This window comes from Fomitiporia mediterranea, assembly GCF_000271605.1.
Source record: "Fomitiporia mediterranea MF3/22 unplaced genomic scaffold FOMMEscaffold_1, whole genome shotgun sequence".
In the NCBI taxonomy this organism is placed as follows: domain Eukaryota; kingdom Fungi; phylum Basidiomycota; class Agaricomycetes; order Hymenochaetales; family Hymenochaetaceae; genus Fomitiporia; species Fomitiporia mediterranea.
In genome coordinates this window covers 1,915,718-1,931,983 of record NW_006760386.1, presented here as the reverse complement: position 1 = coordinate 1,931,983, position 16,266 = coordinate 1,915,718, and the positions used below count along the sequence as shown (strand labels likewise).

General features: G+C 45.7%; 8 protein-coding genes across 8 annotated transcripts; 3 read left to right on the top strand and 5 right to left on the bottom strand.

The window, feature by feature from the left end:
• Nucleotides 1-89: 89 nt before the first annotated feature.
• On the bottom strand, nt 90-1,209 carry FOMMEDRAFT_137935 (uncharacterized protein). The gene is made up of 3 exons (XM_007261621.1): nt 456-1,209; nt 328-388; nt 90-271 (listed from the first exon to the last, which is right to left on the bottom strand). The coding sequence occupies exons 1-3, from the start codon at nt 1,140-1,142 to the stop codon at nt 264-266; spliced, it is 756 nt and encodes a 251-aa protein (XP_007261683.1). The 5' UTR covers nt 1,143-1,209; the 3' UTR covers nt 90-263.
• A 772-nt stretch (nt 1,210-1,981) lies between these two features.
• FOMMEDRAFT_144006 (uncharacterized protein) lies at nt 1,982-3,815 on the top strand (the record flags this gene model as incomplete). The annotated part of the gene is made up of 5 exons (XM_007261620.1): nt 1,982-2,470; nt 2,527-2,644; nt 2,695-3,305; nt 3,362-3,532; nt 3,587-3,815. 5 exons carry the CDS (start codon nt 1,982-1,984, stop codon nt 3,743-3,745), a joined length of 1,548 nt encoding a protein of 515 aa, XP_007261682.1. The 3' UTR covers nt 3,746-3,815.
• A 913-nt stretch (nt 3,816-4,728) lies between these two features.
• Nucleotides 4,729-5,531, top strand: FOMMEDRAFT_72472 (uncharacterized protein; the record flags this gene model as incomplete). The annotated part of the gene is made up of 2 exons (XM_007261619.1): nt 4,729-4,799; nt 4,856-5,531. 2 exons carry the CDS (start codon nt 4,729-4,731, stop codon nt 5,529-5,531), a joined length of 747 nt encoding a protein of 248 aa, XP_007261681.1.
• Nucleotides 5,532-6,698: 1,167 nt separating this feature from the next.
• FOMMEDRAFT_33600 (uncharacterized protein) lies at nt 6,699-7,295 on the bottom strand (the record flags this gene model as incomplete). Its single annotated transcript, XM_007261618.1, has 1 exon — nt 6,699-7,295. A coding segment is annotated over one exon (597 nt), but the record flags the coding sequence as incomplete, so codon positions are not given.
• Nucleotides 7,296-7,552: 257 nt separating this feature from the next.
• On the bottom strand, nt 7,553-8,593 carry FOMMEDRAFT_164614 (uncharacterized protein; the record flags this gene model as incomplete). The annotated part of the gene is made up of 3 exons (XM_007261617.1): nt 7,553-7,904; nt 7,960-8,156; nt 8,215-8,593. 3 exons carry the CDS (start codon nt 8,591-8,593, stop codon nt 7,674-7,676), a joined length of 807 nt encoding a protein of 268 aa, XP_007261679.1. The 3' UTR covers nt 7,553-7,673.
• A 348-nt stretch (nt 8,594-8,941) lies between these two features.
• FOMMEDRAFT_164613 (P-loop containing nucleoside triphosphate hydrolase protein) lies at nt 8,942-12,257 on the bottom strand (the record flags this gene model as incomplete). Its single annotated transcript, XM_007261616.1, has 13 exons — nt 8,942-8,988; nt 9,046-9,791; nt 9,859-10,132; nt 10,208-10,351; nt 10,418-10,560; nt 10,617-10,690; nt 10,741-10,971; nt 11,033-11,459; nt 11,511-11,643; nt 11,698-11,796; nt 11,849-11,889; nt 11,943-12,066; nt 12,126-12,257. 12 exons carry the CDS (start codon nt 12,255-12,257, stop codon nt 9,574-9,576), a joined length of 2,040 nt encoding a protein of 679 aa, XP_007261678.1. The 3' UTR covers nt 8,942-8,988; nt 9,046-9,573.
• A 278-nt stretch (nt 12,258-12,535) lies between these two features.
• On the top strand, nt 12,536-13,106 carry FOMMEDRAFT_150266 (uncharacterized protein; the record flags this gene model as incomplete). Its single annotated transcript, XM_007261615.1, has 3 exons — nt 12,536-12,585; nt 12,797-12,822; nt 12,889-13,106. The coding sequence occupies 3 exons, from the start codon at nt 12,536-12,538 to the stop codon at nt 13,104-13,106; spliced, it is 294 nt and encodes a 97-aa protein (XP_007261677.1).
• A 468-nt stretch (nt 13,107-13,574) lies between these two features.
• On the bottom strand, nt 13,575-14,799 carry FOMMEDRAFT_130836 (Clavaminate synthase-like protein; the record flags this gene model as incomplete). The annotated part of the gene is made up of 6 exons (XM_007261614.1): nt 13,575-13,631; nt 13,688-14,018; nt 14,066-14,446; nt 14,490-14,494; nt 14,533-14,620; nt 14,675-14,799. The coding sequence occupies 6 exons, from the start codon at nt 14,797-14,799 to the stop codon at nt 13,575-13,577; spliced, it is 987 nt and encodes a 328-aa protein (XP_007261676.1).
• Nucleotides 14,800-16,266: the final 1,467 nt, after the last annotated feature.

The window sequence follows — 16,266 nt, the reverse complement described above, 5'->3', positions numbered from 1 at the left end:
TAATTCATAACTTGTTCGCTGTTCTTGTAGGCTTAGAACAAGGTATGGCAACCATATCCCTTAAAATAACTCCGGCACTTTAAGTAGATCCCTCGATTTATCTCGTTTATTCTCCTAATAATTGTCCCACGCACTCTGTTCATAGACTTAGGTAATGTACAATTCAGCGAATCCAAAGACTAGTCCTTTAGAGTCCGCTACAACTTGGGTGTTAGTGTACACCAACCATTCTCAACTGTTCCCTCCTAAACTACCACGAAACGCTAATGGCCTACAGATATCATCAGACACAAGTTCTACGGATATTCTCCAATGAAGATTGCCTACCTGTGGCCTTCCCGAAGGCAGAGCGGAGGCCGCCGCTGATCTTCTCTGCTGTGTCCTGCGACTATGAAAACGGCACATCGATCAGATTGTCAAAAGATACACCACCATTAGAAGTAAAGGATACGTACGACGTCGTAGCCAGCTTTCTTTGCGGCATATTCGACACCTCTATCGATGAAATCGCCATTTCCGCCGCTTGAATCCTGGTTGCTACTGTGTGAGTCCTGATTATTGTTGGATGTGAAGGAACTTGTGTTAAAGTTGCTGTCGCGGTTTCCGGACGTGGAATTATCAAATCCAGACGAGTCCGCGTTTCTGGAGGAGCCATAACTGTTGTCTTGTTGGCCACTGGAAGAATAGTTGCTGGAGTCGTTGTCATTCTGGCGAGATCCATATCCGCCATTGTTGCCTGAGCCGTAATTGGAGTCATTTCCTGAGTTACTACTGTAGGTATTGCCACTGGAGCCAAATTTATCATCATCGCGAGAGCCGTTGTTCGAGTCCTTGCGCGAGTCATCTCCGTACGTGTTGCCGCTTGAACCGTAGGTATCTGAGCCACTTTTGGAGTAAGAGTCGTTGTTCGACCCGCCGTACGAGTCGTCGTCGCGGCGTGAAGCACCGTATGAGTTGTCACTAGATCCATACGAGCTATCGTTGTTGTCGCGGCCAGAACCCCCGTAGGTATTGTCGCTGGAGCCGTGGTTGTTATTATCGCGGTCACGACCAGATCCACCGTAAGAGTTGTCGCTCGACCCGTAGTTGTTTCCCTGGCGATCAGAGTCGCGTCCGTAAGAGTTGTCGTTGTAGTCGGACATGGTACTGTTACTGGTTGGAGAAAGGTAAGGATGCCTTGAGTGTTGCTGGCTGAGGATATGCTCGACTGCTGCTGCTACGAAATCGTCATTTGGCGCGGTATTTAAGCCTTATCGCGTGGAATATAGGCACTAAAACCCCGCGAAGGATGGATATGCTATTGCCATCTGGAATGTCGAAATAGAACGGATGCAGAAGGTTTGGCCACAATGCTATGCAGGATTTAGGCTCTGTGCCTGTTATTATTCGGATCGATTAGGCACACGGACGCACAGACCTGACCGGAAAACTGACTTCACCTGAACCGTGACCTTCTTGGTACCTAATCGGGAATAGAAATAGCATGCGATAGCTGGAATGCGGTGGTGCAGTGTATAATAGTGTGAAAAAAGATGGCTTAGAAGCGTTCATGTGGACAGATCCATCTGACGTCTGGAAGGATTGCATCTCGTACCATTGCATGTTCCGATCCTTCTGAGCCATGAGATATGATTGATTGCTTTGATACACTGTGTTTTTTTTACACGTTTCTGAGCTCATTAAGCATCCGAACAGCTAGTGCATCACTGAGGCTGGGTAGTGAGTGGGTACATCTAGTCTAGGCTCTAGTGAATCAGTCCTATAGACGATGGCCTAGTCTACATCAATAGCATGTGCGGCGCTACGGCGTACGCAAAACCTTAGCAGAAAAGTCACCTGTAAGAAGTGTCTGAAGTGCCTTTATCATGGACTCTTAAAAAATAAGCTTGATCATTGTCACGCAAGTCACTACACGTGGTGTGACCTGTCGTTCCTTCATCTCCCCGACTCAGGTAATACTTAATCTTCAAACCACCACGACATGTCGTCTGTTCAGGATACTTTAGGACGGCAATTCGCAACTCTACTTCGTGCACAATATCCTCCTTTCATTTTCGTTAGAGACCTGTCTGCAGCGGATGTTGCCTGCTCCCTGTTGAGAAGCATACTTGAAGCGGACATTCAAGCAAAGCCTGAAGCAGAACGGAAACCGTTGTACGCGATCATCGACTGCATTGCATGCTTTAACGCACGGCTCCTCTTCGACTCGATTTTAATTGCGCTTATTAACTGTCTACCGACATCCGAATGCACTGCCAAGCAGGAATTGTTCACGACGCAACGAAATGAGACCTTTGATGACTTCCTTCATAATATTCGGCTATTATTCCCTGGCTCTAGTTTCCCATCCTCATCACTTGGTAGTGGAAGCATTGAGCCTGTAAAGATCGTCCTTATATTTAAACAAGCTGAGAGGCTCAAGGATACACTTCCAAGATTTGTCCATCCCTTGTCTAGACTTCAAGAACGGGTAATATTCTCAATTCCGCATGTCATAAACTACTAAATCATTTTTCATCCTTTTAGACCAGACAAAACATCACTACAATATTCATATCTGACACCGCATGGGAAACAATTAGCCCTGTTGCTGGCGCTTTGCTTGATCCGTATATGATCGATGTGGATCCACTCGACGGACGACGTGCGTAGCAAACATCCGTTTCCATTCGTTGATGCTCAATTTGTCCCTAGAGATTATAGAAGGGATATGCCAGAGATTCCCGACGGATATCCCATCCAATACCATATCAATGTATAACCCGTCTCTTGAGGGCCTGTTCCGGCAATTTGTAGAAACAGTGTACAATGTATGCTCGCCATTTATTTCTAGCCCGGTTGAACTTGGTTACATTGTGGCTGCTCGGTGGCCCGGCTTTGTTGCACCCGTGTTAGAAGACTGGAGGTATCAATACGATGATCCTTACGCTGCACCATCAGAGGAAGCGCGCTTACGACTAATGCGATTGTTTAATTCTTCTCTTATGCATGCTGTGGAGAATCTATATCCACGAAGCATGAATCGGACTGAATGGAGCACTGCCAATTCGTTTCCTGAGGGCTTTCGACTCTCACAATCGCTGGGCGCTCAGTTGCCTTCCGGGACTAATTCAGCCGCTGAAGCATCAGCTGCAATACCGTCACTGGCCGTGAACTCAATGTTCATCGTGGTCGCAGCATTCCTAGCGTCATACAATCCACCAAAGACAGATTATCGGATGTTTGGCCGAGGAGTGGATGAAAAGTCGCGGAGAAGGCGCAAAGGAGGTGGAACACGGAAGACTAAGCCTGGTACTGTTGCAAGAGTCAGTTCACATTCTGTCCCCTTTTTCAGCACTGTGATAATTAAGCAACTTCTCAGCTTCCGCAACGACTTATTGGACCCACTGCATTCTCGTATGACAGACTCATCGCTATCCTTGGTTCCTTGCTACGAGAATATGGCGACTTAAATCAGGTTGGCCAGTCGGTCGAGGATGTGTCAGAATTGAAGGCAGAGGTAGACGTTTACCGGGTTCAAACATCAGCAACGGTACGAACCTCTCTCACTTTCGGGCCGCTGGATCTAGCTCACACGGTGAACTAGATACGAGAACTTGTCTCGATGCATCTGCTGCATCATTCTACCGCCCAAGAAAAGTTGGATGCTCCAACCTACAGATGTGGAATAGGGTATGATCAGGCACTTTCTCTGGCAAGAAAGTTAGGAATCCCACTTACCGACTTGCTGTGGGAACCAAACTAGATAGTTGTCCGTTGTCTTTCGCTTTGATTTTGACCTTGTATTTTTGACATGTTGGCGAGATTCTACAGGCGCTTATATCATCCCCTTTCTCCGAGAGTATAACTGGGAATATTCCCATCTTTGATTGTTATTACCGTCTGACCAACCAAGCGCTCTGCATGCGTTCTTTCCTTTGGTCAAGATCCCGCCACGTTGCCCACTTACTACACTTGCTTTGTAACAGAGACTAGAATTTGCAATTTCAGTCTGCTGACTCATCACCCATACTAGTCTGACTCACTGAGGCCCTTAGTGTGCGAAAATCTACAAACGCGTTATTTGGCGGCAAGTGGAAGGTAAGGAGTGCTATTTTAGACGTTGGGCGAAATTATGAAACCTCCTAGTTTCCGTCTTTCTAGTCGTTCTACAGAACGTAGAAGTGAGTAAGTAGTAAGAAAAATAATCTACACTTTGTATACCTGTGCCTAACACTTCTCTAGTCATGTTTGTGAAGAAAACTTTGGTTAGTCTTTCAATCTACTAATGAGGACAAACATGAGGGCGGTGTACAACAGCTGCGGAAAAGATTAAATGAAACGTCTTGCCAGCGGCCATCTTGATATGAAAGGGGCAACTAATGATCGGGGAGGTCTCTCGGCCCAACTCTTCTTACACATCAACAAATAGCGGTCGCTCGGAGAAATAATACAGTAGACACATTTTGAATAACATAGCCATGTCGTTGATGAAACTCATACGACCGCTTTGTACTGAGAAGAATGGTTGTATTTGGTGGGTGTGGGAGGATTCTGAAAATATGACGGAGAAAAGTTACGATTTTGCGTGTAAGCGTCGAACGCTTGGGGAACTGCTTATCAAAACAGCCAAGGACCCAGGGTATAAATTGTTTAATGAGAGCGCGCAGATATCCAGACACTAGGATCCCCTAAACTCCTCGTTCTTAATCTTGAAGACATATTTTGTTGTTGCTAAGTCCTGTTACAATGATCACCTTCTACGATATCGCAACGCGGCTTTCACCGCAGGCCATGGCACCGAATACGTTTAAAACACGGTAAGTTATATCGAGGCAGTTATCGCCGAACACGAACAGAGACTGACGTTATGTAGACTGGCGCTCAACTATAAGGGTATCCCGTACAAGACAGAATGGGTTGAGTTCCCAGACATCGAAGCCGTCGTTAAGAGACTCGGCGGAACTCCAACGAGCAAGAAGGCAGACGGCAGCGATTATTACACGCTTCCTATGATCCACGATTCGACGACAGGAAAAGTGGTCACTGACTCCATTGCTATTGCGGAATACCTTGATGCGACGTACCCCGACAAGCCACTGCTCTTCCCGCCAGGAACGAAGGCCGCGACAGCGACACTCAACCATGTGTTTATGCAGAGCCTGAATCCGATATCCCCTATCATGATCTATGAAGTATACGGCACCCTCAACCAGCCGAGCCAAGTTTACTGGCGTACCACTCGTGAAGCAGCAATCGGAAAGAAGTTGGAGGAATTTGCACCACCGGGTCCTGACCGTGATGAGATGTGGAAGCAGTGCAAGGAGGGTTTGGATACTCTAGCGGGATTCTATGATAGGAATGGGGAGGGGAAGAGATTCTTTTTCGCTGATACGTTCTCGTTTGCGGACACAATTGTCATCGGTTTCTTGGTTTGGATCGAGATTACTTTAGGCACAACGAACGAAGAATGGAAAGCAATAGCGGGCTGGAGCAACGGAAGATGGGGAAAGTTGCTAGAGTCAACGCGGAACCTGCAGGCTGTGAATTAGGACTCGTTTACAGGGTGTCAATAGTTCGCCTTTGAGACATGACAATACAAACGAGCATCGCCTTGTTATTCCATGTTCGCAAAAAACATAAACTCATTAGGACAGTAGAGAGGAGTGGGTTAGGCTTTAAGCTCCCATTGAAAGACAAGAGAGCACGTTACATATACATAGGTGAGGTCGAGGTTGTCACTGTGTCGTATAGGAAGGTACCTAGATCCACAGTTCAGTGCACAAACGTCAATACTTGAACATTGCATAGCGCTAGAACAAGTAGCATAGGTATCGTTTTCGTGATTATCAGTACTAGTGGTATATAATTGAATGATATAGGTATAACAGGTCGGAAGATGACAAGATAGGATCCTGTCCTCTAGTCCAATGTATCGACGGACTAAAAGGATGATAAATAGCATCGACTATAACACATACGCGAAGAGAACTGGTTGCGCTTGAACACATTTATGGCGGACGTTTTTTAGGCTCAAGTTAAGCGAGTTCACAATACCGGGTCCCAGATAAATGCACGTTGCAAGCAGTCCAAGGAAAGCCCAGATATCTTCGAAAGACTTTTCGATAGAAAGAGTCAAAAAGTTGTTCTTCTCAACTGGCACATTCTCTTTCACATTCTCATTTGCGGATGCAATTGTCGCCGGACTCCTCATCTGGATTAAGCATCTTCCTACCTACCGAAGACGACGTCTACGAAGCATCAGCGACCTAGAGCGACGGAGGGTAGGCGAGACTGGTTGACTTGGCGAGCAGGTCTGCAAGTGGCAAGTGCAATAGGAATCGCCTGCATCGCTAAAGGTCAACATGAATGTCGACGACAAATGAACAAACAGACACACCTCTGGCATGAGCGACCTCTTGACGGTATTGAGATTTGTAAGGATATTTCCTACATTAATGAGGAGTAGATCCAATGCTTTCATCTGCAGCTGGAGTCGCGCCAGGTGTCGGTTGAAGAGAGGGTCCTAGAGCCTCGTCAAGTTCCGCTTCATCTACGCCACTGTCCTCATCGTCGTCAGCTGCATTATCCCCATCTCCAAATACGTCTACTACCATCTCGTCATCGGGGACGGAATCTCCGCCAGTGAGTGGTGGAACTGGTGACATTCTGTTGCTGTTATATGGTGACAACGGATTCTGTGGACTGAGAGGCACGAATTCCTCTGGTTCTTCCGTTTCAACAGCCACACGCGCTTTCCAGTCGTACTTCTCTCGAAGAAGCGCTACTGCACGCATAGCACGATCACACCGTGCATCGTGTTCCGCTTTGATGTCGGCACAAGCCTGCAGGACGGCGATATACGTCTCAGCGGCAGTCGGGCGTTCCTTCTGTAACGCAGCAGTCGGGAGCCGTTCAGAAAGTCTCCGGACTGTGTCATTCTCAAGGCGTAGTACTTCTGTTGTCTGCTGATTTCGCAACAATGGAATAAGGTCGTTGTCAAGTTGCGCGTCTGGTAAAGCCGATGCAGGATGGAGTGCGAGTTTCGCGAGTGGTTTACCAGAAGTGCCAGATGACGCGTCGAGTGGCAGGGAAGATGGCGGAGCAGAAACCAGGGAAGTACAGAGGTTATGTGTTTGTGAAAGTAGTACGTTGTATTTTGCGAGAATATCCGGCCATGCGGGCATAACATTCTGTCCACCAAATTCTACAGTCCGCTGCAGCGCAGAAATGGATTCCATGATCTGGGTAATCTTGAAACGTGCAGATTCTAGTTGGCTAACAGGAAGGGTAGCTCGGTGTGTAGCACTTTGAGTTTGTTCGGACATGATGAGATGAAGCTTAAAGACAAGCACTCGGCTGAATGTGGTTGAAGGTAGAAGAGCGAGGTAAGGTCTGGCACTACAAGAATGTACTCTGCGCACAGCCACAGTTGGGTCTTTTTCATGGTAATGTTATTAACTTGTTTAACCTCAAAGTTCGCAGTTATTTTTACACACAAGCATAGCGAATGCACGGTCGCTATTTGTCTATGGACTGCTGTACTAATCTTATGCTACCGAATACAAGATGCGGGAGGCCTAGCAGTCATGAGATCCATAATATCAAGCTATTGCCAGAAGGTGCAGTGAATTATGACTTCAAAAGAGGTATAGGTATAGATAGACACGGAAAGTCAAAGTGGTATAAAGTGCTTAAAGCACAAGGTTAAGGACGCCACCCAAAGCACTGAAGCCAAGCTGTGTAAGAGTGGGTACGAGGCTGCCCACGAGGGGGACGAGCTCAGTAAGCAGTCCGTCAACGACACCGCTTACGCCGCTGACAAGCTCAGAAAGGATGGAGCCTACAGCGGAGACAGCATTGCCGAGAACAGACAGGTCACCGTTCGCAACCTTAAGCACAGCACCGAGGGCGCTTACGATGAGCTGCAATAAAGAATAAACTCTCTGAAAAATACACTAAATTTCTAAGGATACTTACAGTGAGCACCTTCGCGAGGAGCGTCGCAACGTCGGAAACGACGACTTGTGTAGTTCCATCGACAGAAGCCAGAACAGTCGCAACCGGTGCACCAACAAGCTTCTTCACGTCGGCTACTGCAGTACCGACAATATCAACAACTTGTTGAAGGAGAGGGCTGATCGTTTCAACCGTTGCATTAGCACCAGTAATTGAGTCTTACATTAAAGGTCACCACGTTAGAATTATCACGATACAGCTACTGAAGATACCTACTGAGTTTGTCAATAACGGCTGAAATGTCGGTCGTCAGGGTATTGAGGATAGTAGGGACGGAAGCTAGTTGCGCATCACGGCGAAGGACATCAACGTTTTTCACGTCGACATCGGCAACATCGCGACGGAGGATGTTCACATTTTCTACGTCTACATCCGCGACATCGCGACGGAGAACATCGACGTTCTCGACGTCAAGGTCGGCAACATCACGGCGGAGGACATCCACATTCTTTACGTCGACATCGGCAAGATCACGAACACCGAGCTTTGCGTCAGCGGCAGCAGCAAGGCCGGCTCCGATGTCAACTGGAGCAGCAGATGTGAAAACGGAGAATGCAGCGGTAGCTACAATAGAGAGGATGCTGAAAGAGCGCATAGTTGATGTAGGATCAAGGAGTGTGAGGGTGCTGGGTGAGCGGCAAGAGGAGTTGCGACGGAACAAGAAACAAGTGCAGGTGTAGAAACTGGGGGGGTCAGGGAGCGGAGGCTTAGGTTTTTATTCCTCTCCTCTTCTGGTAGCCATGTTGTTTTTTCGTCTTCCGTCGGAAATGACCGCTGCATACTGGCGCTAAACATATGTTGTTATCAATCAATTAGAAGGGCGATGTGAAGATTCCCGCTCCACCGCGAATATGATCGGTCACCAATTAAATGTTCGCGTTTGAGGTTGGGTTCCAAGGATTCAAAGGGATTGACCAACAGGAACGCGGGATCGACGCATCCGCGGAGCTTCTGAAAGATTTAACGACGATTAGCCTTGCCGATTGGGGACTTCTATTCAAAATAGATTAATGACACCGACGAATCGTCTTGCCATTCTGAACGTACAAAAGAGGAACAGCAAAAGCGATCAAACTAGGAGATTAGCATTTTACGCAAACCACCGACCATTTCTCCTAACAGGCTACGCAGAACACGTAGGCGCGACGGAATGAACTATGGATGGAGGATGAGTGTGGAGCATGTTGACACAGCTCGTCGTTTATTTCGCCTTTTCGTCTGAAAATTGCGCATGTGTTCGCTTGGAAAAATAACGCCCCCTAACACTTCGCGGGTTGAATGTCGCCATAGATATGATGGAGCTAAACATACGTTGACCCGGAAAGAAATTTCGGCCCCCGTAACCGCTTGCACTAACCGGTACAAAATGACGTTCAGATGACTCCACTGCGTCATCCCGTTACATGCGCATGTTCCGGCCGATAGTAGTCTGTTTGTACATATTTAGTACCATCCGCCAACATACGTGACCATGCAACTCAGCCAAATTTGAGTGTCAAATAACTTCAGTTTGTTAAAAACAAAATGATCGTCTCGCTCGTTGCTCAACATGCGATGCCGGGATATACGGGGGCGTTAAAATTCTTCAATATCATCATCCGAGAGCCAATTATTGCCTTCAACCTCTTCTTTTTGCATCTTCCCGGCTGCACGAAGGAAGCTATCTTCATCCGGAGGTACCTCGAACGCGTCCTCATCATTACCATCAGCGTTAAGTGTAGACGCTTTGGAAGTACTTGATGATGCGAAGACGAGTGTAGAGAATGCGGAATGAGCAGATGGTGTGGTGATACCTTGAAATTCAAAAAGAAAAAGAAAAAATTAATCGACCAAACTTAAATAATTTGGCCACAAGTCCACCTTGTAAAGTTCCGGATGAGACGCCTCGGGAATGTGCTTTCAAGACAGAACCCAACTCAAGAGCGATCTCATTCTTCGACCATCGGGGGCTTCCAGAATCTTGTAACCACGTCCAGACGTCCAGAACCGCATCTTCAGCGTCGTGTGTCTTCTTCAATACGTCGAAGAACTCCGGCTTGTACATTTTCTGCCCACGCCGTGTCACCGGTGAAGGCAGTGAATGCAACGCCCCAAGCGTTAACATGTGGAATTGATGGGGATTTGTTTGATACCACTATCACATGAAGTACGCGGTTGTGGGAGGAGATAAATAAGGGGCATTTGAAAAATAAATTGAAATCTTACTGACATGTTCTCCTCCACTCGAATCAATCCAACTGAGCCAGTCACTCAGCTCTCTGCATTGACTCACATCATCACAAAACTGTGAATAATTCTGATGAACATAAAGCGCAAACAGACCGGTATCGATCGGTGAATCTGCATATAAGCCCTAACGATACGAAGAAAATCAATCATAATTAGAACACGCCCCAGCTCGGGTGTTTTAGCCACCTACATCAACATCGACTCGACTCGCCCGCCGTTCGTGTTCTGAGAACCACGGAGGCAATGGCGATGGATCTTTCAGCCGCAAGTCCAATTCTTGCTCATGGTGTCTATCTTTTGCTGAGGCCGATGAAGCTAATGGGTCACCCTTCCCTGTATCAAACTGTAAGTACAAGGGGAATGGTGACTGAATGACTCGGTATACGTACTTTTGTTATAAAGAACTTTCCCCATCAGATGGAAGAGGGCAAGTGCCCGCTCTCTTCTCGTAATCAATTCCATTCTTAAAAAGGATCTGGTGAGCTTTACCCAATGGAAGTCTCTACAACTCACAATGCTCTTGACCCCTTCTTCTTCCCCTTTGCCGCCTTACTCTTTGATGTTTCCAAGACACAGGAAAACTGAAGCGCCATGGCGGCACTGCGAATGTCACCATTCGACGTCTGAACAATAGTGTTCAGGTCATCTTTAGTCAGGCGTATACTCTGAGGAACATCGGAATAGTAGCGGGAAAGCATCTCTTGCAGTGCACGGAGCATCAGAGTTGGCGCTATAGGATTGAACCTAGATAACACAGAAGTCCGTAAGCAATTGTACAACTGATTTGGAACTAGCAAACACATACGAAATTTGAGTAACGTATGGACCATTGACCAGGCTCGGAGGTAGGACGGTACGAATGTCCACATTGTCATGCAAAAACCGCCCCCCTCCACCCTGCGCGAGCCTCTCATCCCGCACTTCGCCTCGTGTGGATGCATCACTTATTACAATGATAAGTGGTGTAGAGTTCGGAAGAGTTACGAAGGATTCTAGTGCGGCATGGAACTTCACTTGCGTAGGTTGGTGAAGAACATTTGGTAAATCTTCCAGAAGGATCACTTGCTTCTGCTCATTTGGAATGGGGCTAGAAGTTGACGGGGTTGATGAAGAGGATGGGAGGCAAGTCTGTGAGGAACTCGAAGGGAGTTGGCCGAGTCGACCGACCAATGGACGGTTTGCAGCAGCTCGTGCCAGAAATGCCTCGAATTTTTCATTAAGACCTTCCCAATCTATAATCAATGTATTAGCACCTGCATCCGACGAACTTAACAAGGGCAGACCAGTATCGTTTTCCACGTAGCTTTCTTCAACAGTGCTTCTCCATTCCAGAATATTAAAGCCCAGTTCCTTTGATAGAACGCGCACAGTCGTTGTTTTTGCTGTGCCCGCTGGCCCTGTAAGGACGAGTATTCGCTGTAGCATACTTAGCCAGCAATCTACGCGCGAATCCATTGCGAGAATACTTACACGGTACTTCTTCAATTTGCCCATATTCCCACCCTCAAACGCTTCTTGTAACCACCTTCGAACATCCTCTACTTTCTTCTTATGTACTGCTAATTCAGCCTAGAGCGTAGTATAAGTATCAATCCCGAAAGAAAGGTGATGAAGTACAAACTTCCGATTGCGGTTCATACACGTCGATCCAAAGCCGGTCATCTTAACACAGTATCAATTATAATGTAATGAGGATCCCTGCACAGTATTCGTACCATGCTGCGAATCCGTGGATGATACTAAATCGCCAACGCCGTCAAGCAAGGAAACGGTTTCTGACTTTGGCTTCTCTTTACGTTTCCCTCCATCAGTTGTGTTAAATGCAGGAGGTCTTCTAACCTATTCTCTAGCTAACAGTCAGTCAACCATCAAAAATAAACAGTGAGATTCAACAGAACCGAAAATAATGGTTTAACCGGCTTTTGTTTGCTGGCAGCAGCACTTGAACCAAGAACAAACTCGGGTGTTCCAGCTTTGTGACCCGACGATGAAGAGGATCCGGCTGACTTTCGGGATCTTGTTGGAGGCATTGTGTCTCAAAGTGAAGGAGAGTTGCCAAAGAATATTCTCTAGGTAAAAAGCGCCTGGGGCGTAAAATGTGGTTCTTCGGCCTGGAAATTGTGGAATTTCATATTCAGCAGACACGAGTCACGTTTCCAGTATTCAATGATCGACGTTTGTAATAAACTAATCGCGACTGGCTTCGACCTCCATACCTTGACTTTACCCCAGGTCATCACTAATGTTACACAATATCTTTGACCTCCGCATACGACGAGTAGGTTAATAGAATAACGTGCCGTCACCAATGCTCATTGCTGGACATGTTTGTATACCGGCGCTTTTATCTGTTATCCGGTATTGTCAAGTCACTCATGGCCTCTTTCTGCTTGAATAGCCTTTGTATTCTTCGGACAGAAGCGACCTGCAGTACTAATGATTGGCAAGAACTTTAATAAAGTGAAGAAGTGTGATAGAGTAACTGCAGTGAAAACGGAAGTACATTGCTCTCTGGGTAATCCAATCACTCTTTGTTCATATCTGATTTCTTGCTCCCAGAAACTTGTAGATCTTCAAACTTTTTCCCATTTGACTGTGAGTACTCAGTAATGCCTGCAGCAAATTGTCTAATGTTTGATTGATTAATCTTTGAAATTCAAGGTATCACTGCATCACCGGCCCTTTCCATATACTCTACACTCGCCTTCGCATCGTCAAATACTTTCAAGGCGTCTACACTTGACGCTAATGGTACCGATGAGGATGCGTTGGGCATATCTCCGGACGAAGATAACCTCCGATGTCCAACCGACAAGATACAAAAAGAAGAGATTGAAGGCGCGAATCAGCTCTCGGATGATGATATTGAAAAACTTTAACGCCTCAATACACTCGGCAACCCGTGTCGAGCGCGACAATCACTTTGCTTTTACAGGCTTCCAGCTTTTTATCGCTTGAATCTTTATTAGATGCATGGCCACAGTTCGGCAGACGATCCACATGGAGAAATGACAAGCAGGAGATAGAGCGAGGATGCTTGAAGTCACGATATGCATACACGAACTGTGCAACCGAGGATGACACGTTATGTGGAAACCAGGGAAGCTATGTTCTTTCCTTGCGTTACTTAGCTCATTTAAGGAAACTACAGGCGATAGCATATGTGATATTCCTTCTTACAGTGACAAAGGATGAATGTGTAAAGAGTACGACCGTCCTAGCTTCGAGTATGCCTGTATGTACGTGCATTTCACCGTTTTCTATCTCTTACTTATGATTTACAAGTTTCTTATCTCTATATTGTTACTTCTATACAAAATACTAAACAACTTGTCTTTTGAAGAAGCTCAAATGACTTCTGGCTTGTGTTCCATTCCCCTACTTGCATACCAAGTTTCAGGACCCTGCAAACAACAGATTCACCCATGGTCACTTAACTGTTTTGCGTATTAGGGCTCACCTTCCTGTTCTTGACCCTCTGATTATCAACTCTCCTTACGAACCACTCGCCCTGGGTCACGCCTGGATTGAACTTCGCCTTCTCTTCAGGACTCATACGAGCGAGCGCTTCTTTAATCACGGTACCCTCTTCCAATGTACGAAGGGGATAATTACTGGCAGGCCGAGAGAAGAACACGGCTGACCAGCGAGTATAGGTACTCTGCGCACCAGGCGGAGAGACGACACGATGCATAATTGAACGTAGCACGCCGCCAGATGAGAGAGCGAGTGCGTCACCGATGTTGCAAATTAGGTGTCCGGGAATAGGGAGGATGTAGTGCCAGTCGAGACTCCAGGAGGAAGGACCTGAAGCCCACCAAGCTGATTGTGAAGCAACGAGAGTGATCCTACGTCGGTATGAGAGCCGAGGGAGACCTTGTCCTTCTCAATCGGGCCTTCCGAATAAGCATATTTGGCTGGATACTTGATCATTCGGCATTCAGAGTTGCTCTTCCCCATGAGTGGATGGGCTGCTCGGATGACACCCTCGGGCAGGCCAAGTTTCTTCTCGAAGACGGAGTAGATCGTGTCGATAACTCCGAGAGATTTTCGGGTGAATGGAGTTATTGCGGATTCCATGTGTTTATAGACGGTCGAGGGGTAAGTACGCCGAACGACTTCGGGGTATGCCAAGGCATCTTCCTTTGAGATGCAGATAAACTCAGCATTGTCTGGATCACCAAATTCGTTCGTCGCTAAGGAACCTATTGCTTTATACCTTTCTGAATATCATAATACAGTATAAGGAGAAAGAAAGAGACCGATCCTTACCCACACGCATTTTCACCGGCCCCATGTTCAAACCTCATTTTCCTTTGTCTGAAGATCAAATGTCTCGCGGCCCATTTCAAACATGCCTTCAGCCTCTTCGTCTGTGCCATGGTTCTTCAGACTAGGTCATTTGAGTTTGATGTCCAATAATGTGAACCAGTGATATACTACGTACTACCAAAATCCCAGTTCTGTAGCGGCTTTCCAGAGCTTCTCTATCTCAGCAGAGTCGCATGCCAAGAGCTCATAGTCAACGACTAGCAGAGAGCGTGTTGGAATGTTTTCAGGGATGCCTGGCATAACAGATAACCTTTGGTATCGTTTAACTGTGCCCTTAGCTACTAGGCACTTGGCACTGACTCTTGTACTGTAGAAGTAGGTTTATATCTACAGGATAAAGGCAGAGATTCATTAGTCCAACCATGGAGAGACGCCAGGTGAGCATGTAAGGTAGTACCACAAGTTGGTATCTGAGTAGGATACTGTCTAAAGCATTAAGTGTGTAAGACCAATTTGACTAACCAGAAATAGTAGCCTCATTCCCTTTAATGACTATCATGCCCTGATAGGTAGTTGTAGTATTAAGTGTGAGGCTTTGATACAGCAGCTGCTGTTTAGGAGTCAACCCAAGTACATGAAGCAGTACAGACTCAGAGTTCATCTGCTGTAGGGACTACTCTGATACAGTCAGTTCCAAAACAAATAACACCTGTACCGTGACAAAGATTTCTAGCCTAGTAAGCAGACTCAACAGATTGAGCAGCAACTAGTCATTTCATGAAGGTAATACAACAAATAGGTGTACTACTACATTATTACTTAGATATGTTTTTTTTAGAAAATCATGTACATACTATGTATATAGCCTAATTGAAAAGTAATTGCAAAAAAAAAAAAAAAAAAAAAGAGCCCCTAATATGTATACAGGCTTAAAGACTCTTGTTACAGTAATACATACAATTGTACTAGATGCATATTAATAATTTTAAATTCGCAATAAAAGCTTTATGGTAATAATAATATTATTGCAATAGACTACTGTTGCCTATACAATATAATAGTAATTGTCGAATTACTTTACCTGTGGTCAAATCATTTATGTTTAGTCGACTCATCGGGAAAAAGTCTAAAAGGTTATATTACATTATAATGGTGTGAAAAAAGTGAAAAAAGTAAAAAAAGTAATTTACATATTATCGGACCTCGATTTCTGATAAAGTAGTATAACTTTGTATAAGGTACTGTAAGGTTTATGAATGTAATAAAAGTACATAAGGGTAATACCCCTTTTAAACATATAAAATGCATAATATCGGACCTCCCTTTTTTGAAATGTATTGTAAGGATTACCAAGTTTTGAAAGGGTAATATATATTTGTAATGTTTTACAGACTATACATAGTTATTATTCCTTAATAATAATAATTTTCCCTTACATCCATTCATTATTAAAATAACAAAAATCAATTATATTAAAATATTTGTACGATACATCATTATCTACAATAATTAAGGAAAATAAACCGAAGCACATACATAGTGCAGCCTGCATCAAGATTTGTGCAGAGAGCGAGTGAGAGTGTCCGTGTCTGCTGTGATGCGAATACGAGTAGGTAGAGGTTGGGATCGGACCAGACTCGAGCAGCGAACGAGTGCATTACGGGTGTCGATTGCCAGGCCCATCCCTTGACCAGATCCAGACGGACCACCAGAAAGCGAGGGCATTGAGAGGCTCAACGGTTATGACTGCATCTGCGGTTGACCCGT

What these genes read in the sequence shown, in the direction of transcription:
- FOMMEDRAFT_137935 (XM_007261621.1), bottom strand. Translation starts at nt 1,142, where the DNA reads ATGTCCGACTACAACGACAACTCTTACGGACGCGACTCTGATCGCCAG. An exon ending in AGAAAGCTGGCTACGACGTC is followed by an intron (nt 389 to 455) that starts GTACGTATCCTT and finishes CCGTTTTCATAG; the next exon opens with TCGCAGGACACAGCAGAGAA.